The sequence below is a fragment of the Nipponia nippon genome, unplaced genomic scaffold, assembly GCF_047370975.1.
Source record: "Nipponia nippon isolate SJK-2023a ecotype South Korea unplaced genomic scaffold, ASM4737097v1 scaffold_9, whole genome shotgun sequence".
NCBI lineage: Eukaryota > Metazoa > Chordata > Aves > Pelecaniformes > Threskiornithidae > Nipponia > Nipponia nippon.
Genome location: NW_028262413.1, coordinates 42276701 through 42301121, shown reverse-complemented (window position 1 = coordinate 42301121; position 24421 = coordinate 42276701). Strand labels below are relative to the sequence as shown.

The 24421-nt window shown below is 44.8% G+C and overlaps 1 protein-coding gene across 1 annotated transcript in view; it reads right to left on the bottom strand.

Moving 5' to 3' along the window:
• Positions 1-2968: 2968 nt before the first annotated feature.
• SLCO3A1 (solute carrier organic anion transporter family member 3A1) overlaps positions 2969-24421 on the bottom strand; it is a 147019-nt gene continuing 125566 nt past the window's right edge. The window contains exons 5-10 of the mRNA XM_087744664.1: positions 23319-23483; positions 21130-21328; positions 20079-20217; positions 15509-15684; positions 12311-12375; positions 2969-7831 (exon numbers count right to left, since the gene is read on the bottom strand). Coding sequence (XP_087600790.1) covers positions 7452-7831; positions 12311-12375; positions 15509-15684; positions 20079-20217; positions 21130-21328; positions 23319-23483 — 1124 coding nt within the window. The 3' untranslated portion in view covers positions 2969-7451. The remainder of the gene's footprint in view (positions 7832-12310; positions 12376-15508; positions 15685-20078; positions 20218-21129; positions 21329-23318; positions 23484-24421) is intronic.

Genomic DNA, 24421 nt, shown 5'->3' with positions numbered 1-24421 from the left:
CCAAATGTCCCCATGCCTGGAATGTGATATAAGTACATACAGCAGGGAAAAAAACATTTCTGCAGACTGCATTTGACTTGTTTCAAAATCCTAACGAACACCACATTTATTGTACTTTATTTACATGGTAGTCACGTATAATATAATACAATACAGCGTTCCATTTGCAGTGGTAGGCACTATGGGTTTTAAAAGGTCACAGCTCTTCCCCTGCTCCCATCCCCACCCCTATTCCCTACGGACACGGTACCAAAGTGCATCAAGAGCTTCTTTTTGCTCAAAACGCTGTGCGGTCCCAGCGCTGCTGCACTTTTCCACTGAAGCCTGCTCTGAGATGGCTCCTTCCCAAAAGCAGATGATGGGAGCCGCTTTCATGTACTAACATGGAGATTCCCAAACTTTGGTGGTCATAGACCACTGGCAACCCTTAACATTTGTCAGGGACAATTATGCATAGCCTCATCACCATGCTTTGCACCGAAAACATCGTGAAGGCAATGTGGGGCCGTAGACAAGCTACAGACCCCTGAGCACAGCTTATAGGCCGCCTGCGATCAACAGAGCACAGTTTTGGTCCCGTTGCATGTAAGACTTTAGGAAAACAGCTGTGAGTCTTCAAGAGGGATCATCATTCTCCCATCAGGCAGAAAGCGTCATGGGCCAAGAACAGGGGTCATTTCTTCCTTTCAAGTTCACACCGTTAGAGTTGTGAGGCACCAAAAACACAGCACTGAGATGTAGTTTACATCGAGGGGTAAATGCACTGGTAATTGTGCGATGCCATACTGCAAAAGAAAAGGGTTTTGAAGGGCTAAGATATACATGGCAGGGAAAGATGCCTTTTGCTGTCCTACAAACTGGCAATTCAATTGGGAAGAACTAAGATATGTTAGGCCATATGCACCTCCCTGACTCTTGAGAGATTTCTGCTTCCGATCTAAGAGCTGTGCAAACATCGCAAATAAAATTTGCACCACCTGCCTCACCTTAATACCAATTTGTTTTTATCTGGGTTCATACCCTTCTCATGTTTGCTCTCAGTAATTACTCAAATGAATGCATTAACTGGTAGGAACACTGGGAGAGGCAGAGAATTTCAAGCATCTGTGAGAGAATATTCCTGGAAAGTGGATTGTGAGTTGGAAGCCAGCATTTTGGCTGTCCTGGAGCAGTGTACGTCCAGTGGCGCTCTGCCCACTGGCATCGAGCAGGGATCCTCTTACTCAATTCCTAATCACATACTTTTGAATTAAGTATTTGTACTGATGAGAAAATTCCAGCCTAGGGAACTCAGGGAGCAGAAATATCCCCTGTGATTTCTATGTCCAGTCAGAACAAATCAACACGTATGACTTATAAGCAAGCTTTTCCAAACCCCTCCAGACCACAGATGATATGCAGAAATGACCTTGCAAATACACTGGAGGCGTTTTCTTGGTTTTCTCAGCAATTCACAAGGAAGAAATAAAAGGGAAAATTCATTTATGAAGTTGCTATAAATTATTTGCTGAGTTGGACTTGACAAGTTTTTTTATTGCTTTCTGCCATTTGCAGACACCGACTGTGTGTAGAACAAGCCCAGCACTATAAACTGTCAGGGTATTGCTAATCTTTTCCTTCCTAGGGTGTGACACACCGCTCTGCCACATTTAATCTGAAGAAAGTGGAGGAAACATCGCAAACTCATAGTATCCCAAAGACCCCATCCCTGGAGTCACTCCTTTCATCAAACAAATAGAGACTGAAGCAAGGCGTTGACAACCAAAACAGCATACACACTACATGCATCCTACAGTCCCACTCTTGCAGCCATTTAAATGAATTCCTCTGTCCACGTGGCTTCTCCTGAATTCCCTGTATCCTTTCGAGACTGAGGGATGCTCATAGCCAAGCAGCTGTGGCAAGACTGAAGCTGGAAGAAGAGTGGTCCATGTTCATACTCTGTCAAAGAAAACACCGGTATTGCTTCTGAGTAGACAGAGCCTCCACTGGATTCAGGGAGCAGACAGTGGCGAAAGATTTTACTTGGCATCACTAGTTAATAAAGAAGTACCTAATGTCTAAGAACTGCTGAAAGGCCATTTTTCAGCGAAGCAATTGTATTACGACTCAGATTGGCTAGAAATGTCAATGGAATGAAAGAAAACATCATTTGCAGCCTAGAAGTAATAGATTTAGTGTATAAAAGCAGAACGAACGATAATATTTTGAGCATATGTAATACTAAGTGAGACCTGCTGGCATCCCAGGCAAATTTAAATACCAGTCAATAACTCTGAACACCTCGCACTGACTTGGTAGAGCTGAGCTGTGCTTTGCCATTGGGAAGAAGGAAGAACTGTGACTGGAGAAAGGAAGCTGACGGTCAGTTTGGAAGAAAGGCCCATAAACCGTGGGTCTCGGAGGTAGGGCAGGTAGGTCTCTCCAGGAGCACAGAAGGGTGGATAATCCTTTCAGGGACTCCGGATGGCTCAGCCACAATGCCCTGGTTGTTCCTTTCCTCCTTGGATCAATCTCAACCATCAGATAACTGAAGTTGAGCCTGGCTCATGCCAAAGGCTCCCATCACAGGATTACCCATCTTAGTAAGTGCTGCCTACGTTGACGCCCATTGTATCTTGGCTGCCTCTCTCCTGGAGTTGCTGCCAACAAAAAGGGTGAGTTGCAGCAGCAGCATGGGATGTTGGGAGAGGCGAACTCAAATTTAGGTAAGAAAAGCAAAATGGGAACAGGTCAGTATTATTGCTTATATTCAGGGGTGCTCTGCCCTACATACAGAAAGCCTGTGAACTTTGCAGGCATTAATTAGATCTAGAGAGAGAACAACAACAAACCTGCTTCTGTCTGCAAAGATAGTTCACACAAAATTAGGGGGAGAGATGAGCATGGCTGTATCTAAAGGCAGAGTGGGAATAAGTCTGGAAACCCTTGTGAATAAAGGAATAAAGCCGTTATCACATCAGTCCAGTGAAGCATTTGTATATGTCTTTAATACTGACAATTCCTCATGTCACCTGCCAAGAATAAAATAAACATTGCACCAAGATTGTCCAAGTCTGAAGAAAATACCGAGTCCAACACACCCAGCTGTGAGAAACTCTCACATGGCAGCAACAGCCGTGGCTGACTCGGGGGCTAAAGCTTCACAGTGCTGGTAACCTTCAGGTCGTCTTGGGTTTGCTGCGGAGTGAAACTGCTGGTTACGAGATGGAGTCGCCTTTCTGTCTCCCAGGACCTCGTTTACTGAGAAAAAATATGTGTCTGACTGAGACACAAAGGTAAACCTGAAGTGCATTGCCTCCAACAGCAATTTGATGAACATAAAACTCTGATGGGGATAGGAGGGACTCCAAATCTCATTAATTCCCTTAATTTTTTAATTTTTTTTTTTTTCAATAAAAAACTGCCAATGCATCTCAGCCATTTGGAAATACTCCAATCACTTTCCAAATGTCTGCAGACCAACAGTACAATTCTGAAGCATTCTGAAGCATAGCTAACTCAGCTAATAGAAGCTAATTCCTCTCTGCATCTTTCCCTTTTCACCTTCCCAGCAAGGTGAGACCCAACTGAAATTAATAATAGCAGCACTAAGTACTTCAGTGCGTCTTGCAGGGGTATGGCAGTGTGAGGCCCGTCTTAGTTGAATTCCCAAAGAAAGGAAGGTTTGTCTAGATAATTCAAGTGATGGCCTTTTCGGTCCCACTATACATCCAAGATGTGCTGGGCAAAGTCAGAAAAATGTATGATTTCAACACGTTTAAAAAGAAGGTTCTGAAAATGCATTCCCTTGTTAACAAGGATGCAAAGAAACAGATGGGACCGATTCTAGTGTCATCTGCACCCATTTTAGATTGGGGTCCCCTTTTGATTCCACTGGAGCTACGCCAAGGTGGTATCTGTGCAAGGGAAAGGAAACCCCAACCTGAAGTCATGCAAGGCAACTGGACAATCCCATAGAGACTGCTAAATCTCAAGTAGTTTATATCTCCAACATCCCATTCCTTAGCAGACAGCCATGCAGGGAACACAGCGCTTGGAAATGTCAAAGTAACATTTCTGTTGAGACTGAGGTCTCAACAAAACCCTGAATTTCAATGCCCCTGAATATGGAGAAAAAATTTCCAACATTGGATCTGGACTGCACGACTCAGACCATGCCCCTGCTTCTGTTCCCAGGAACGGGCATTTTTGTAACTCCATCCTTGTTCTTAAGTTGCCTGCATGGTTAAGGCAGTTGCGGGATGGAAGCGAAGTGCTGACAGGCGAAGGCCCATATTGCAATTTGGGAAGGGGGAGGATGTCTGAGACTCTTCATTTGTTATTCTATAACAAAAATTGGGTCGCAGGCAAAACTGGCTTGCGGTTTTGAAATCAGAAAAAACAAAGAGCCTGCTGGGATGGATGAAGGTTTTGGTCTGGGTGTTTTCTTTAAACTAAAGCTCTGTTCTTGAATCTGTACCAAAGCACTGACAGTAAAGCCCTTCATGATGCAGGCATCTGATACATCCTTAAAAAAAAAAGAGTGGGATGGGGAGAGAGCTTTTCAAAAGTCGCATTATCAAAAGAAATAAAACAACAATCATGCAGGAATTTTAAGTTACAGTTTAAAAATAATGTAAGTAACCCCATTCAACTGCGTCTCCCACACATACCGAGAGAAGAGATTAAATGAAAAAAAAAAAAAAACAAACCAAAAATAAAAACGAAAACGTTAAGTGCCCTGGAATCCTGTTTCTATAACTCCAGTCAAGGGGGACTTTTGACTGTACTGACAAACCACAGCTCTTGAACACCGGGAGTTTGTTTTGCATCATGTCAGCATGCTATTCTCCTTCACCTTGGACTTTCAGAGGGGAAAAAAAATGAAATTGTGAAAGGGGTTATAGAATTTCAAGCAATCAGGCTTTTAGAAAGGTTCTATTTTGCGACATTTGTGTTCAAGTCTGAATGTGTGTGTATAGTATAAAATTATGAGCTAACATTTGAGAAGACAGCAGTCTAAGTAATAAATTTTCAGAATGAAGAGAACTGTACAGAATGATTTCAAAGGCTTATACTTGACAATTATACATATTTTATGAGACAGTTATGCACCCTGTGCCTTTTTTAAATTCATTGTTTTATGGATGCAGTATCTCTATTTTAGCAGACAGGATATACTAAACCAATCTAATGGTCTAAAAAGCATCGTTTACCACCCAACATAACAATGGCACTGCACAGCTTAATAACTTATTTTTTTTCCTTAAACTCCTTCATTAATCAAGTGATTCTTAACATGGCTGAAAACCAAGAATCAAATATCTGCAGTTACAATATTTGTTGAGTATTTGGCACAGTGGAGTTTATTTGATACACCCTTTTTTTTTTTTGCCCTTGTTGTTGCTGAACATATAATGCGGTGCATAAATTACAAACACACATGTGAAGCCACTCAAGTGGAAGCAGTTTGATAGCCCACACCCATGTTTCAATGCCTAGATAAGAGCAAAGGTGTTGAACATGAGTGGCAAGTTATCAGCCCTCTGTAATTGTGCCAACTCTGGGGTGTCCGCTGCCAGCAATGGACAAGGACTTGGGGAAGATCAGCCCCTCTGCCAGCTGCATGGATGTGACGTCCAGCATTCGGTTCAACATGCCAGGTTACTTCTCTAAACATCTGCAAGTTCACAACAGCTTCAAAATACAAACAAAAAAAGGGGCTTTTTGATTATGATGCTAACCCTTAAAACCCTTCTGACATTTAGTCCATTGGAAACGGGTCTGGTTCCTGGGAAAAACTCAGCAAACACAACCAATTTGTATTGCTTCCCAGCGGGAATGTTTTGGAAAATAAAAACACGCATGCAAAGTAAGCCTGACTCAATGCTCCTTGAAATCAGATGAAAGCTTCCCCATGACTTTTGCAGGCTTAGATAAGACTGCATTGCAAAAGCAAAGCCAAATCTGCTCCTGCATGGGGGCCTCTTCAGCATCTGAATGAAAATTTCAGAGGTGCTCAGTGCTTACCAGCCTCTGCTCCCATAACCCAGCCTTCCATAGGAACACTATTCGCACATCTAAGGGCAAAATGTGGCCTCCAGGAGGGGACATTATTCCACCTTCCTCACGTGGCTTCCACTGAAGACAGTGGAATTTCACAGGTGAAAAAAAAAAATTTAATTGCGAGGGTTACAGGATTAAGGTCGGTATTCCTTTCATCTTGTACACACACACACGCACACTTACTTTAAAGAAAACATCCACCACACAATTTCTAGATTGCAAATTATATATATATCTTTAAAAACTGGAGAGAACATAAACAGCCCCTCCATATATATATATATATATATATATGTATTCACTGAGTCACATAGAATATGAAAAAACTATATTAGGTAAATCATCATATTATCTATAATTCTCCAACTGACAATTGTTTTTATAGAGACACAGTGCATTCGTTCTCTTTTTTAAAAACATATTATGTGTCTTCATTGGCTTGGTAGCATATTAGAATGAAGGCGTATGGATAAAAAACGCAGAGGATTAAACAAACCCCTTGAGTCACATTATGTTTGGGTGAATTAAACAGGATCCTTCCCCAAACTAGCATAAATAAATCCTCCCTATGGAAAAGTGTCAGCGATTTAAGGGTTAACATAGATTTGAAAATAATTTTAAAAAAAATCTTATTAGAGGACTACACAGACAAGTATTTGGAATTCATCCCCCTTTAAAAATGACAGCACATTTGGCAAGTGTGAGCAAATGTCTTGAACTTTACTGGGTTTGAGAGATCTGAGCACAGCTATTCACAGACAACCACAAAGCTGCGATCTGCGAATAAGCCTTGGCTGGAAGGACTCGGATACCTCTGACAGCATTGCTCGCCACCTGGAAGGTTTCCAGCAGCTTTCAAGGTATTTATCGTGGACTCGTGGCTGGTGACAGAGTGTGACTGGTGGAACAACTCCAGTACCGCTCCCTCTTTGCCATCACAGAGTGCAGCGGGTTTGAACAGCACCCAGACCGGCTAACCCTTCAGCCCACGCTGCGGGGCTCCACGTATCCCCGGGACCCCGTTTGCAACCGCAAATGCCTACTCCAGCATTGCCATTATCACCTTGCTTTCTCTATGCCTCATGCCCAAGCCTGTCCATTTGCCGAGCCCTCCGATGAACCTCTGCTGATGCCCTTCTTGGAAGCTCGTACTGTCATCAAAGGGGCTGGTACCCAGCACAGCGGCTCCCTGCTTTCTCCATCATCCCGCAGGATGTCACAAGTGATCCCATTAAAAGACGCTGTTCTCAAGAATCCTGGCTGGGTCTGACTTTGAGAAAAAGACAAAAGTTTCCTGTGTTGCCATTGTTGTTTTGCAGTTGTGTTTCTTCATTCGTGCTCTCTTCTTGCTTTTATTAAAAAGGACCCTTGTATTATTAATATAGTTCACCCCTCCACAGTCACTATAAAACAGACTCCATATTTTCACACCACTCATGATCTTCAAGGTTATAGATAAATTTTGTCCTATGTGATTGATTTTGGGGCACCGAGTCCCGCCCCAGATTGTCTAGGGTGAGAGTAGAGGCAAAAAACTCACTAGTGCTGAGACCACCTTCGTGGTTCTTGATGTATCTTTTATAGTTTTTCCTCAAGCACTGCCAGGTGGTTGTATATAAGATGAATGCAAAAGACTTCAGGGCTATAGCAATACTAACATACAGGTATCTATAGACCACGTTGTCGTACAGCGCGCAGGCTCCTTGCTCGCCACAGAACGTGCTCCAAAACAGACACGTGGAGTCAATTCCAGCCCCAAAGATCAGTGGAGGTGGGATAAAACCTGTCAAAACAAGAGAGACAAATTATGCTTTTATGATCCTTATGATAAAGAGAGAAGACGTGATTGCAATGAATGGAAAGAGAGTATACTTTATCAAGGTTAATGGTCCCAGCTGCAGCTTGTGATTCTAATTTTTTAAGTTCTAAATCAACCTAAACAAAGTGTGGATGAGTTTTTTAGCTTGGACTCAGCGTCTACGGAAGAGATTCCTGCTGATATCAACATGCAGGAAGGATTTTACTCAAGTTTAAGTGGCTTTTATTAAGCTTCTCATTTGCCTAATGAGACTGAGTGGAGGGGTAAATGAAAGAGGAGGACAGCCTTGCAGCTTGCTCTCTGTTTAGATATTGGTAGTTCTGCACTCTGGGGTGTTCACCTGAAGGATGTCGTGAGACTCCAGTTCAGAGCCTGATATCAGCTGGGGCACTGAGGTCTAGTTTTGGACCTTTCCCTGACATAGAAGAAGGTTTTCTCCGGGTCTAAGGAAAATAAACAATAGCCTCTAATAGATGCCAAAGATTAAATCTGAAAAGAAGGGAAAATTTCAGCGCACCATTAAATGAAATATCACAGCAGGATTCTCCCACAACCACTGCAGCTAAATACTGATGAGCATTTCTCAATCATAGTTTGCAGCAGAGCTGCAATCTTAAAGCAAAGCAATCACTCCCATCTCATTTAACTAATAAAGGCAATGTTTTTCTTCTCTACTTTTCCCCATCCTAAAGGGATGTTATAGAGGCCCCCTGTTTCACATTACCCTGAGAGTGGTTAGGACATCCACGTTCCAGCTTTGCACTCCCTAGCCAGCACACGTGCACCGAGCGTGCAGCACTCACAAGAAAATGTGGATGTTCTACATATGTAAACCATTTCTCTTCCTTCTGCTGTATTTATGCGGGGAGGCTGGAAGCGGATAAACCCTGGAAAAAACCCTGATCAATAAAATCATTGCTGTAGGTTAAGTCAGCAAGCAAAAGAGAGCATCATATCTACTGAAAATGAATAGCAAGTGGGCACAACACACCCTCAACAGTACCACTCCATTCATACATGCTGTGATGCCTGAGACTCTATAAATACATGTGTAGGCAAAGGGACACAAGGACTGCAGTTTCTAGACAGAAGAGTGTTTAATCTTGGCTCCAGTTTCATCATTAACCTGGATTTCCAAGCTGAAAAAAGATACCTTCCTTCAGCTTGTCATGAACAAAATAGTGACGTTCATGACATATATCCTAAGACTACAAATAAATTGGTTGTCTTCACCGTTTCCTGTGGTAACTGAGATCTCTTTATTTTACTTTGTTGATGACTAGAGCTCTGCAGATTTTCTTTGATCTTCCTTATATGTTAATAAATGCAGGAGTTAAAAAAGGCTATATGGGCTTTTGGTACTCATTTTAACCAGTCATTAATAGCACAAATGTAGTAAATAAAAACAGATGATACAAAAGCAAGACAATCTTTTTGTTAGAAGCACTAGTTCCAGTCATCACATCTAAAAACCTGGTTATGTTCTGGAAAAAATGTCAGCACCAGCTCCCTGTTCGTCATTTCAATGACTGCAAATTCCAGACTGGGATGGTTCTGCTTCTAAGTTAAAATATGCTTTTTTTTTTTTTTAAACCTGTGGACAACCACACATTCAACCTGGAATTTAAAAATTCAGCTGGGCTCCTGCCAGAACCAAGCAAAGACCTTGTGCTGCTGAATGCAGTTTGTGTGCCCAGTGCTGCCCTGGGTGCCACCTAAGGGGGTAATGGTCCAGACGTGGCAGTGACCGAGGAGGCAGGAGCCGCAGGCTTTCTGGGCTAAGAGAAAACTGCATTTGGATCCTAATTTTGAGGTGTGAGTCCCTGCTTGTTACCATGCGTAGAGATGTTGATACAAAGCTTTGGAGATGCATAGGCTGAACTTCAGAGAGAGCTATCATCCCCATCTGCTGGCTTCAGCTGGCTTTCCAGGTTTTCAAGACAATTTGGCCTGGAAATTGCTTCGCGTAAGACTTTAGGAAGGACCCGTTTCATTGAACTCCAAAGCTACACCTATGAATGCAAGCATGGATGTGGAAACCTTGAAGAAAAATACATGAAAAGCTTTTAACAACCAATGGGTATTTCAGGCCATTTTTACCAGAGGAGACGATGAGACTCACAGCAGCAACTCAGTGCCTAGACCCCCTCAGACAAGGGAGTCGAGGAGCTGCGCTGCAGATGGGAAAGTCCTTCTGAGACAGAAACATTGTGGTTTCGTCATGTTGGAAGAAGAGAGGCAAACAACATGGACTCGTAGGAAAAACAAAAGGAAGTGCCCTGGTAAGCGGAGCCTTTGCTCACATGTGAACATGCATGCACAGTGAACACCATCCAGAAAGGACGCATCCAGGATCTTACAAGTCCAAAACTCTTTGCCATTCCAGACATTTCCATTCCAAACCTTTGGCTCCAATGGCATTGCTTTACACTCTTCTCTGAGAAGCTGCAGTAACGCTTTTATATGAAGATACTGTTATGCTGCCCTGTCATAGCAGAATTCCTATGGAACGAGATAATACATCCAGGAGGATAGCAGGAGAATTCAGTCGTGTTTCATGTTATTACAGTGAATATTAAAGAGATTCAATCATGTTTTGCCTCTTACTGCAAAGCGTTGCAAAAATTTCTGCTATATATATATATATTTCACTGCAGAAACTGTAGGGCTGTATAAAAAAGCTGCTTCTGCCTTACTGAAATCTGTTAGCTACGATTGCACCTCTGGGTCTTATACTTCCTATATTTAATACTCTCCTTTGGTTCAAGAAGCAGCTATTATCACTCTCTTCTTAAGTCAAAGCTTAAAGGTGAACTGAAAAGCTTTTAAAATAAATCAGTAAAGCTATTCTCAAACCTCAGGTTGTTAAGGGCAAAATTTGGATACCCTTGCTCATATAGAAAAGTACCTTTCTCTTCATTTTCTATGGGTTCAAGCTACATTGCCGACATGCTTCAGGATGTATTGTCTTATTTCACGGGAATTCCTTAGTGACAGAGCAACATATAAAGATTTGAGTTTAAATTCTTACTGTGGCTTCTTATTGGAAGAAAAAAAAAAGTTCTATTCAACTTAAGCATACATGTCTGAACCTGGTTTTAGAGGAATTCAAGACGCCACTGTCTTGGGAGGTTTCTGTCTTTTGAAATGAAAAGAGAAAAGAGAGAAAATCTCCCCCCTCAAGTACTTTCTCCTTTGGAAACAACAGCCCATAGCCATCCTCCTCGCACACTTGCCTGCTGAAACTCTGCATTAAGCCAGCGAGAGCTGAAGACAGGCCAAAACCTGACAGCAGCCCCAACAGCTAAAGAAAATGCTGTCTTTGCAAGGCTTGAACCAGAGCTGACGCAAGTCAACCCAGCAGCTTCCCTTTGAGTTCTCTGAGCTCTGGATAAGATCACTTGATGGACCTTTAGGTATGACTGAAGCTACTTCATCAAAAGCAATGAAAATCTAATTGGCTTTATTGTAAACTGGTCTGGGATCACCATTTCCCTTTCAGCTAATGGGGAATAAGGTATTACAAAAAATGAGGTCACTTATTCAAAGCAATGGATGATACTGTGGGATTTTTGGTCCCTTACTTCCTAGTGTCTTGCTGCAGCCTAGGAGATGGCATTTTACTCTCCAGCTCATTCCTTTGAGACTTTGAGGGATCATGTAGGGAAGGCACTGCCCGTCCCTGCTAAGAAAAAATAAATTCCACCCCCACAACACGCAGAAACCCCGTGCATGAGATGGACCCACACAATGATGGATCAGAGAGGATTTTGCCCTGAATCATTGAGATTAATGAGCTGAAATATAGGAGCTTTAAAATAAGAGCTATCTCTTCAAAAAGGGAAAAAACCCTCCACCCAGAAACAAGAAGCAGGCGAATGACAGCCCAGTGTCTTTTTTTAATTCATACATGAGAAGCACATACCGGTCCAGAGGAACACCCATACGCATTTTAATGGGATATTAACCCACGGGAGGATACAAGGACTTAGCCTGCCTCATTTCACTGTTTCTCTTTCCGAAAGACCCGAAGGAAGGAACAAGCACACCACGTAACACAGGTCCTGTCCCTCCAAGGAGGATGAAAATACGTATCCCTCTACTTCAGCAATATGCAGTACAGCAGTCATTTTGCAAGCTGTGAACATGTTAATAACAGCTACAAAAGAGTAACTGGCTGCGTGGGACCATGGCAGAAACGGTCATTTCTCATGCAACACTGCATTTTCTTCCATTAGCACAATTCAAATGGCAGGAGAAGTGCCTTCAGGAGCCTTGATGTGATATCCTTCATAGAGAGGGCTCGGCCCCTGTTGTGTCAGACCCCACTCATGACAAGCACAGCACTACATGGAGTAGAAATCAACTTTTGCATGTTAAAAATACAGTTTTCTGTGATTGAGGAAAGGATGGGAGAGAAGGACATGAAATTTTTGTACCTACCTAGCAAACGGAGAAGCAGGAAAAGCACCCCCAAAGCGTAAGACTTGAGTTCGGGGCTCACGGTTCTGTAGGGAGGAGGGAGGGAGAGAGAGAAATCGATTCTTGTTGTTCTGCTTTGATTAACACACCCTGTGGCCATTCTGTGCTGTCAGCCAGGATGCCACCACCACCTCTTCAAAAGTCATTAACGGGGTTTTTCTTCTCCCTTCGCCTGAACTGCCTACAGCCCCAAAAGTAATTGCATTGGTGATAGGTTCAGGAATTTAGCTAAGTCATTAATAACAACAGCTAATCGTGTCGTCGGATGGGGAAAAATGAAATTCCCATCCCAGTAAATCATCATTTACAAGCTCCCCATCATGCTTTCAAGGCTCCAGATACTGAGAATTGGAAAGAGGGAAAACTTTTTGTTCTAAAACTTCCCAGACTACTGGGAACAAAAGAGGGAAGGAGGATGACAGACCAAAAGGTTCGGTCAGCCTGTTAAATCAAGCCTCCCAGTGAGGAAGTGCTCAAGACCAGTTTTCATGGGCGCGAATTTAGCATGCAAATTTTTTTTATGCTGGGAAGACAACGGTTGCACTGCTTTTTTCTACAAACACAACCCACTCTATTGCATTAGTGTTATCCTTCAAAGGTGCTTTAAAAAATAATTCATAGCTTTCTAATTCACTTAGCTCAAGGATGCTACTGGCTAAAGTCATCCTCTTGGGGTAGGCTCAGCAAAGTCTTTGGCATTTCAGAAATCATTAATTTGGTCTTAAGTCTTATAATAGCATTTTATTTCCCACAGTATCTAAAGGCTGGGAAAGCAGGACAGTGATCCCCATATGAATAGATCCATCACACAGGAGAACTTTAAAGGCCTCAGCTGCCTCTTCCATTAGCTCCTTACAGAGGTCTGCATGCAGCACTGCTAGTGGCATCCATGGTGGCAGTGGTGGTCCTCGGTATAAATACATTGGAGGGGCATCAGACAATAACAATAAAACAGCCAGAAACAGCAATAGGTTTTAAGTTAAGAGAAGACGATTCTGATCACCTGCCCTCATCTCACACATTACACGGGCCACGTAACACCATGCCGTGACTCCTGCATGAAGCCTGTGACCTCTGGATGAATTTCAGCAGAGTTTTTAGGCAGACCCGCAGGCTCAATATAAAGCCTTTATGCCAGGAAGTATCTACCCTTGGAAAAATGTTCCAGTGGTTAATGGCTTGGCTCAAATAGGATTCTACAGTTGGGTGGGAAATGAAGGAAACAGAAGGAGTATTATTTTATGGAAAAAATAGATTATTATGTGAAATATTCACAGTGGGTTTTCAATCGGTGGTAGTGTCCTTCTGTCCACTTTTTTGTATTTAAGACCAAAGTCAATCCCCACACCTTAGGGCGGAGTAAAAGTTGCCACCTGGAGACATCTCCTTTTCTCACTGACTAGAGCAGTGAACAAATGACTTGCCTAGAAAAGACATGTCATTTGTAGACACTGAAGTTCTTTTTTAAATTAACCGTAGGAGCTGTCGATGCCACTTGTCACCGCCACAGACACCAGGGACACACTCATATGCCAAAACTTTCTTTTAGCAATCCAGGACGACAGTTGCAAGAGAGCATGAGGTGGTATATGGTGAACAGCTCTTCCCCGTACATTTCAGTAGCTACCAGTGATTCTGAGGGGAGTGTAGTTACTAATTTGGATATGTGAATTGTTTATTTCCTACAGCTGCGAGCTGAATATTTTTAATATTCCCTTCGCTTTTCTTATTTCCTTGTATTCTTTCTAGCTGGTGACTGGCTTATCTCATTTGAAGTCGACACAAAGATGTCTCCACTCAGGATCCTACAGGTGCTGGCAGCTCCCTTGAACAAAGAACTCTTCAAACTTCAAATTACTTTTGCCACAATATTTATCATGAGAAATTTGATTTCCCTTTAGCTATTGTAGATGCAAAGAGAGAAACGAACTAGTAGGTGGAATATCTCATTTTGTATCCTGCAGGGAGACATGCCCTCACAGAGCTGTTCTGTCCAAGATCCACTCAAGAGTGTGTTTCTAATACAGACCTTATTGATTGAATTTTATTGGAATTTTCCAGGCAGCAGAATGGATCTGCTATTTATGCCTCTGGTTATTATTCTCAGTAAGTGACAGCCCGGACAGATAAGTAATTCTGGATAAACGTGGGCTTCGATATATACGTATAACATAAGGTGAAGTGTTCCATGTGTCTGGAAATAACACAAGGTCAGTTATTTGAATAAGCTACTTTTGCCCACCTATTCATATTGGCTCAACTCAGAGATGTCCTTCAGACTTTCAAGTTCCTTCTGTTCTTGGACTTGGTCCAGGGTGAGAGAAGTTAAACTCTAGCCAGGGGGTTATTAACCAAAGCTAGCTTTTGCTGCAGCCTTTCATTTTTCCTTGGTTTCTAAGATTTCCAGGCCATCTCTAAAGGCATCTTATTAAGGCATTACATTCTGAGAACATGGGGCTGCAATTCTGGCCCTTTCCAGATGCAGTGGTAATGACCTTACTGCCTGGACTGGAACCTGCACATCCATATATCCCTTCCCATGCTAATCCCAGCCTTGGTAAGAACAAGCCTGCCACCTTTCTTTGCAGCATCCCTGCAGGGATCTTCTCTGTTTGCAAGCCCAGTCCCTCCTCGCTCCCATTTTACCAAAGCTGTACTCGAGCAATTCCCATAGTCTTTCTAGCAGGCCAGTACTGTAGGCACTGAACTCATTGGGGTCATGCCATGGACAAACCAGGTGCTACCAAGTGAAATATTGGCTTAGAGAGAAAATTATTTAATTAACACTTGAAACCATGGGGCTGAAATTCAGGCAGGACTGCTTGGGCTTTCACATCCCCAACTCCTGCCTGCGTGTAAAGGCAGTACGAGAAAGTCCATAGCTCCTCATTTGCTGAGGAGTTCAAAATCTTTTGAAAATATGGGCAGTTCTTTCAAGGTGTCTCCACCAGGGAGTGCTTAGTCAAAGGAGGATTTTCTGATGCACTGAACCTCCGCTTAAGACAAAGTCGTTGATATGGGGACCAAAAAGGCCAGGAGCTGTGCAGGACCCTCGGCTCCCCGCAGCTCCCAGCAGTACCCAGCCGTCCCCCCAGCTCTGCTCCCACCCCAAGAGCAGCCCCCAGCGAGCTCATCGCATCCTCCCGGCAGCGGTCCTACCTGATGAGTATGATGACTGACGGCGTCTGCGCCATGGCCCCAATCATGCTGCAAACGCACATCACGCAGAGGAATGTCAAGAAGGCCTCTTCGCAGCCGGGACTGGGGCATTTGCCGGGAACGACGGTGGCATTTTCAGGAGGGACCGAGGTGAGGCACGAACAGCCACTGAGGTTCTGCGGAGGAGCACAGGGGTTCAGGGGAAGCAAGGGCCACAGTCCCCACCACCTGCCCTCTGTAATGAGGGCTTGCCAACAACAACTCTCAATCCTCTAACGGTCAATTAAGTAACTCCTAAGTGCTTATTTGAGGGGGGTTTGGAAAGGATTTCAGAAGTACATCAGCTCTGATGCATGCTACCAGCAAGGCAAAGCTGTCTCTTGGCTTGTTTCTTTTCTTCTGCTCCTTTCAAGTCTCTCCCATAAATGTCACTGCAATAAAATTATTACCAAGTTATACCCCTTTGGAGGAGAATAAAGAAACGATCTGTGCCCCTGCGACAAGGAAGATCCCCAAATTATGGTTCTAATTACTTTCTTATTTACCTCCATTCTCTTGGCTGTTGCAATTAAACTGCAGTACCTTAAAAGCAGGTAAATCGGCAGCCCTGTTTTTGACTGCAGGTTCAGTGCTTGCTTCCAGCACCCTGAATCCCGGGAAGGAGCCACCCACCATGGGTGCTACGGCTCACCAAGAGCTGAACTATCACAGCTTGGCAGCACAGACACTGCTGGACTGAAGTGTGCTACAGGGCTAATAAATGACATCTGGTTCAGAGGGATTTGTGTTGAGCTAAAAGCTGAAGTCAGGCGAGATAAACTTTATCAATATGTGATCAGAAGGAGGGTGAAATGACTGCATTTTTCTTTGATCTCTCCAGCAAGCACAGGATGTGAAAAGAAGCTTTGTCTGCCAGTCACAGATTTAGGGATTTTTTTTTCTTATTTTCCAACTCGCCCTCCCGATTTTCTGAGTGGGGGATGTCCGTGCAATTAAGGCGCACAATACTACCAAGAAATCCCTTAACAAATACAGAATGAAACGATCATAAATGATTCATGGCTTGTCTTCATCAGCCCGCTGGGTTTGCAGGTCACATGTTTGTAAGAGAAGTAACGCCATAAAATAAAACATATTGAAAAACAGCTATATCTCCTCCCCTTCCCCTCTACCATGTTCAAGCAGAAATTCCTTTGCTTTTCCGCTGCGGTCCCCTTAGGACCATACAAAAGTACACTTTCTGGTTTACTGCCTCCAAAGATAAGGATCCGCGGGAATACTACTCCAGCCTTTCTGACACCAATCTCTTTCTTCTGCATAGGAGTCAAACGATTTTCTTCCAAATAAGTGCACAGAGGGCAAGAGCGACCGCAGTGCAGAACTCCAGGAGAGCTGGAGTAGACATGCAGGTGCCTTTCTGGCTGGCAAGCAATAATTAACATAACAAATTCCTGTGCTGTGAGTTAGAAGCTGACACCTGAAGGCTTCAAGGTGGTGGCAATTAGCACCACTGCAGTGGTGTTTGCACAGAGACAACAGGAATCTGTAGTTCCTGGCTCTTACTGCAGTGCATTGCTAGCAACAAGCCTGGACACAGCCCTGTGGATTAAAGCCCATCTAACTCCAGTAAAGTACATACCTGCACTGAAATATCCTGGGACAAAATTCCCATCATGGCAAACACGCAGAACTGGCTGCTTATTTCCCATGGGCTCTCACCAATGGAGAGAAAGTACCCATTTCTGACAATGGTGGGGCAGATTCTCCTCCCACTGGTGTGATTTTATACCTGTTGAATAAACCATGAGGCAGCACCCCACCTCCATTGCCTGAAACTTTGCCCCTCAATCCGCTTTTTCAACCATTTTGCACCAAGGCGCTAACCCAAAGTAGTGCGAGTAGTTTGTACATCTAGTGCTGCACCTCATCCTTACCTGGGAGATCTTTGATCTTTTATTACTGACACGCTATATACAACTCAGACATCAAACAAGGAAACATCAAAGATGGGAGTTTTATCTTTGTCCTGTGGAGAGGCAACTTCTTGCTACCCATGCCAAATTGCTATAGATTCCCTTGTCTACAACCCCACCGCATTCAACCACACATTATCACAGCCTTCCACTGCCCAGCAGCTTGCACGTCCAGATTTTCTGTGTGCACGTGAAGCTGCATAGATGCAGAGTTTGTACCTTTAACAGCATCCTGAGTTTGGGGTAATTATCTAAGCAAATTACCCATGTTTTTAATTACTAATTTTTTTAAACCCTGGCTCTGACAGGGAAGGGACAGGCTGGTACTTCAGCACAAAGCTGTGAGGTGCCAGCACAGTAATGCAAGGCTGGAATTCATGTGTCTCCTGCCAAAAGGGGACACTGAGAGAAGCAATGGCATCAAAACAAACAAGCTGCATGGTCAAAGGCTTCGTACACAAGGGTCACTCACAGAAATGGATTGAAAGAGAAATTTCTGAGGGTGCCAGATCTCTGCCTATCAGCACGGATACTCCTACGGCTTTTTGGATATGTGCACCTCTGCAACCAGCTCAGTGAGAGAGAAGAAATGAAAAAGAAAAAACAGAGCCTGAGCTACTCATTGCTTTTAGAAATTGTTCGCAGAGGAAAAGTGGAGAGAGGCAGTCAGAAACATCCAATGCAGTAAAGTTAAATAAAGCATTCAGAGAATTTTATGTCCCACTAAAAAGCAACCCTTGGCTCATCACAAGCATATAACATTCACAAGACCCTCTAGACAGGTCATTGCCTGGATTATGGGTTTAAAACCTGGTTTGGCAATTTGGCTTTGCCTCAGGGCCATTGCATGGCCAAACTGGTCCATAATTCTTGATAATGCCCTTTCCAGAGGATGCTATTGCTTCACTAATTTGTGTTCAAAACATTATTGAAAAAAAAGCCACAAAACAAAGCAATGAAAAGAATCCCAAGATGATGATGAAAAGGCAAAATAAGAAAGAATGAGTAAGAGAGAGGGTGAGAGAGAGCGAGGTTTTTGCTCAGAGGTTTGCTCTTGCAGAGCACGAGGTCAGGCAGCCGCAGACCGAAGGGGTAGAGCTGAATTTTCATTACTGTGCTCCTTCCAGAGGAGCCAGAGCTTTTCCCTGAACCACACAGCAAGGAGGTTGCTCCCGCGCTCCAGCCACGGACCACACCAGCTGTATTCTTGCTAAGGGCTCGGTGAACTGGTGAGACACTATTCTGTGTGCCCTCTGCAAACTGGCTTCTTGTTAAAATGATCGTGTTGCTGCCCCAGGTGCTGACTTGTCTCTTGTTGGGAGGAGGAGGAGGGCAGGAGGTAATAACTTTACATGTGCCACACACTCGTGGAGTCCCTCGTGGGGTTGCTGAAAGCACCTTGAAACTGTGGTATTTCAAAGGGATGCCTACATCTCCGAGGCTGGAGTGGGAATTGAGGAGAGAAGAGGTTTAAGCAGGACCAGCTCCAGGTCCTCCGGGCCGTGAGGTTGCACTTGCTAGCAGCAAGCTTGCACCTCCGCTCGCCACCACTCGCAGGTGGTTTGTCTCTAGGGCAGGAAGGGAGGTTTGGTATCTCCCCAAAAAGGAAGGACGAAGCTATGGAGGGGTAATTGCATGTGGTGAGCACTGATGTCCCTGCAGGCGTGAACTGTCACTGTGACCAGGCTGACCGCCCACAGGCTCCACACAGGCAGTGTGGCAGCAGTCACCATGCCTGGCACGGCCCTGGGCAGGGAGCAAGGACTGCAGGAACCCCACCAGTTCCCATCCACGGGAGCAGCAGGCACTCATTTTCAGCATAACCCAGAAGACATTAGCATTTCAGCAGCAAAAAATGGAAAAGCAGGCTTTTAAGATATTGTTAAAAATTCCCCACATTTATACACAGAGATGGTTTGGTCTTTGAGAGTTTTCTAAAGGAAACAAACCCTTAGATATGGAGAACTGAAAAATGCAGAATGTCTTTGGATGGAGTCCCTGCTCCCTTGACAACTGCTCTTGCTGCTGCCTCAGAGCAAAGCAGGGAAAGAGAGAGAAGCAAGAGGAGTGGAAGGAAAGCTTAAACAAGGGTGAATAAAACCAGGATCTGGTCCTATGTGTCTAGGATCCAGATTTGGGAAAAGAGCAAGAAGAAAAAGAATAAAAGGACTGGGCAGGGTGAACATGGGCAGGTGGAGAAGCAGGGAGATGGGGAGCTACAGGAGAAAAGAGCAGCTGGTCCCACAGCCCAGGCTAGGGAGCTCTTGAGGAAGATCTGGGTTCTGCCAGCGGACAACTGTGCAGATCTCCTCTCGTGTTCCTCTGCTTCTGTGCTGAGGAGAAAGACCAGAGGAGTGTGATGATAGGAAATCCCATCCCGCTCTGTGGGTGGCCCTGGCAGCCTGCTGCCAGAGTCAGCAGGCATTTATGCAACAGAGTGAAAAGCTCAGGCCCATCTGAGGTATGAGGTTAGCTTTTGAGGGTGTAACCACTGCTGGCTGTAAATGAGCTACTCTACCAGGTACACACTAACCTCACACGCTCGTGCTCACAGAATCGTTCCTACAGGTGGGAGGTCCCGCGGAAAGCCCACTCACCGTGCTGCTGCAGCCAGCAAAGCAGGCAGATAAGTATGTGACCCCGTCTGCCCCACAGACTGGAGTGAAGGAATCAGTTTGGCATTCACAGTTGTTATTGCAGGGGGAATATGGGTCCAGAGATGAGGTTGGAGTTGAGCTGTAAAAGAAACAGAAAGAGAAATTATATTAGCCATGAGTGTAATGATCAGCCAGGTTTTCCAGTTGGTGCCACACAAAGATGGCTTTGAAGGGGGTAGTTAAGGCAAACAAATTACAAAAAGCAGTGAGCCGGCTAGCTGGGTCCCAGCTTTAAGAAACCCAGGCTACAGCCTCTCCTTGGGGACAGAAGTGCCATGGCCACTATCCCTCTGCAACAAGGAATCTAATGAGTGGCTTGGGCTGCCTTGTTACCCCAACCAGAAGCCCCAAGGAAACCCAAAGAGACTCTACAGAGATCGCTCTGTATTTTTCTAGAACAGTAACCGTGAGGAGATGAGAGCCTGAAGTTGTTACCTTCTAAAGAGTTGCCACTGCATACTGAGGAGCACCAGAAAAGAAAATACAGAATAACTCTCCAAGTCCTGTGAATGCTACAGGGCACCATATGCCTCATTTCTCCCATCAAAATGGGCCTGGAGCCACACATACTCTCTCCTCACCATATCTGAATTTCCAGGCATCTAAAACCTGGTTCTACAAATTCCCCTCAGGCACTTAAATAAACATACAAAGCAGGGCATATCCATCGCTGCCAGGAGAAACCAGATGGTGTGGTGGACCCAACGCTATGTAGGTGGCCATGGGTGCAGAATCAGGTCTGGCACCTTGTGATTCAGTTTGAATGACTTTAGTAAAACTCTGTTGTCAGCTAGAGGTACTCAACTCTCACAGCAATGAGTGGCATGAACACCTCCCACAGTAAGAGCCCTATACAACATTGCCTTCTATATGCTTGCTCTGTATGGTTGTTTAAGGGCCAGCACTGCCTGAAGACTGCCCATCGAGGACAATAACATGGCATTTATGTTGGTAAGGCTGCATGAGACCCTGAAACTCTCTGGGGACTCACTTGTTTCCATAGGGAACAGTAACCCCTGCCACAGGTCCTGTGTCACATCCCAGGAACAGGAAAGACACGTAGCAAGCTGTGGACACCAGGTTCACCAGCATGGCCATCCTGATGGCTCCCAGAGCAGACAGGCTGAGCTTCTTCACCAAGAGGCCACCCAGGAATATGCCCAGACATGCACATGGGATTGCTGTCATCCCTGCAAGAGGAAAAATCAGTTAGCAAGAAGTGTGAGCGAGGCTCAGTGGACCACACCATTACAGCTTTTTACTTTCCAGCAGAGAGATCTGCGTGCTAGCATGGGGAAACCTTGTAACGGCCAACTGCTGGAGTAGCACCAAGCTGGGGCTGCCCAAAACAAGAGGAATGGATGCAAACAGGTACGCTGCATTGCACAGAAGAACTGGGATCTTCTTCCCGTTCTTGTCCGTGTTGGAGGGAGATGCCAACATTGCTGAGGCTGGCCCACCCTAACCTAAGCAGCAGCATCTCTAACGCTTCCTGCAACAGTTAGCAGACAAATATAGTCAAGAATTTTTTGAGGTGTCTAGAGGCTTTGGATGAGCCCTGCTTGGTATACTTCACAGCAGTCTGATCTTCAGACATTAGGCAACAGTTGCATTTGAAAATATGAAGTCTCCCTTAAAGAACCTTCTTAAACTGTGAGATGCAAAATCACTGCCAGAAGTGACTCACTTTCCAGGCACAGAAAGGCATTATCACACTAAGCTTGTCTGGGTTCACTTTTATCCCTTTGCTGCCAATTATACTCCAGACCTCACCTACCCAGGCTAAGCTTAGAAGTGCATCGAAATCCTGGCAGTTCTGGATTCCACAAATGCCACCTGAGAAATCTGGCAGGAACTTTGTTCAAATTAAACAAGTTGTTGTGAGGACCGTGGAAGTATCAAAGTCTCCTTTCCCACTGCTAGGTCAGAGGCAGGACGTGCTCTGGCTCACGGGTGATTCCCTCTTTGCTGACCATCCAGCTGTACACACATGCTGACTGGCCAGGCATCCCCCATCAAACAGTGTAGTGGTTTTCCTTCTCCCAGTGGGTCAACAGTGAAGTTGCTTTCCTTTGCCAAGCCTTTAATTTTCAGGAAAGGTGGAAGACCCTAACATCTTTGAGACCTCTGCCCTTCTGTCAAACCCTACTAAAATTCACCAGTGAGTTCCTGTGTTGCTGGAGGAGGCACGATTGACTGCAGGGGATTTTTTCTTTTGGAAAACCAGGCCAAAACCAGAAGATATCAATGAGTTCAATGGGAAAATAAATAACTGTCAGGACAGCAGCTTGCAAGCTCCATATTTTGATATTAAGATCCATCCATTTCATGATGTCCCAGTTTTTGACAGATCACTGCCAGCTGCCCATCTGGCAAGCTGTGGTTGCAGATCATCCAAGATCACTTCACAGATATCTTAATTGGGTGCTGCCGAGAGAATGGCTGTCATAAACAAATTGCTGGGCCTGCTTAGGAATGAGCAGTAGGAGAAAACAAATGAAGATCCTGCCTGTGCATCAGTGTCCTGACAGGGAATGAATGAATGTTGAGAAATATATATATATCTGGGAAACCATGGCAGCATAGTATGGTCAGAGAGAAGGGGCATTTGAAATACAACCAAGCTGCACTAGCTTGGCTGTTTGAACTGCTGATTGCATTCCTATCATTTCCAGTCCAAGGGGAAAGGAGAGACTAGCAGGAGAAACTGGGCTTCCTAACCCAAATGGAGATGGACTGGATAACTCTGGGATAGCTGAACCATGAGACAAGGAGTTCAATGGGCAGCCCTGTCGCTCAGCGAGCAACTGCAGTCTTGGGCAAACGAATGGCCCAGTTTGGCTGGGATTTCTGCCGTACTTCAGGGCCATCACAGACTTTCATATCCTGGCTGTATCATACCACTTCTCACACAACGGGCTTGGCTACCGGGGAAGTGATCGCAGTGGGCTGCAGTGGAGAGCGCAGTCAAGGAGGAAGGATGCCGGAGGTCTGCTCTGGGCTCTGAAGCCAAGGCAGAGCTGGAGCCCAGCCCTCCCACTCATGGACTCATTTCTAGACATTGGGCAAGCCACTTTCTGAGCAGCCTAACCAGTGAGCCTGGCTGTGGTTACCATCCATGCTGAACACTTTTAAATGCCTTTGGACCCTGGAGATTTGGTGGCCCCTGTGGTTACTCACCCAGGAGCTGGTTGGCAGATGAGGTGGTGAGGTTGAACTGCTGCTCCAGGTACTTTCCCAGGAAGGCGGCAAAGCCAGCCACCACCGCAATCTCCATGCAGGCCGCCAGGATGATACAGGTGAAGACGGGATTGGAGAGCAAGTGCTTAGTTACTTTGGGGATCACTAGAAGAGAAGAAAAAGGGAGAGGTGTTTTTGTGTAGGCTCTGCTTGAGGTGCTGGAGGTGCCTTCCTGCTCTCCTGCAGGACAAACTCGCTTCAAATGAGGAGTAATTTTCTATTCTGCACAGATGAACTGGTTGAAATGTGGCAACACCAGAACAAAGTGAAACACCAGAACAGTGTCATCTAAAGATTCAGATACCAGGAAGGTGCAAAAAGAAGTCACCTGTCATTATGTTTACATCTTACAGATGATTTTGAAATTTTCCACTATTGCTTGTTTCCCCCATAGGGAAGTCAGCTGAAGTCCAGTATACTCTTTCTCCTTCTCCCTTCCCTACCTGCTCCCCACAAACAATGCTGAGCCAGCTGTCATGAGTACTGTACTCAGCACTGCACAAATTTTTGCAGGCTTTCAGACACAAGCTAACCCAGCTCACACTTGGCCTTTCCTTCTCCTGCCATCCAGATTTACTTCATTTTCTTATTCCCACGGAACACTGGCTCGCTTGCTGAGGGACACATTCTTGCAGCACATTTGGGTGCAAGCTGAAATTCTCATGCTTAGCCTGGGGCCACGGCCACCATGGGCATAAAGGACCTCATGCCTGGGACAGGCATGTTAGCATGCATGTTCCCATAAACCAGAGCTTTACCAGCGAAGCAACACCTTCCATGCAGACCCTACCAGCCTTCGTGACTGCAACGGTGGAAGAGGACACGCTGAGCTATTCACTGTGTAAGACGCACACACACTTGCTTTAGTTGCGTGATCCCTTGCTCCTCCCTCCCAAATCATTAGCGTCCAGAGTCCTCTTTCCAAGTCCATCTCTATTTCGGATAAGCAAACACGAGTTACCTTACAAAGGGAAATCTGGCTAATGAATCAGATAGCACATTTTCTCCTTCAGCGAACATTTTAATTATTGCCGAGATAACAC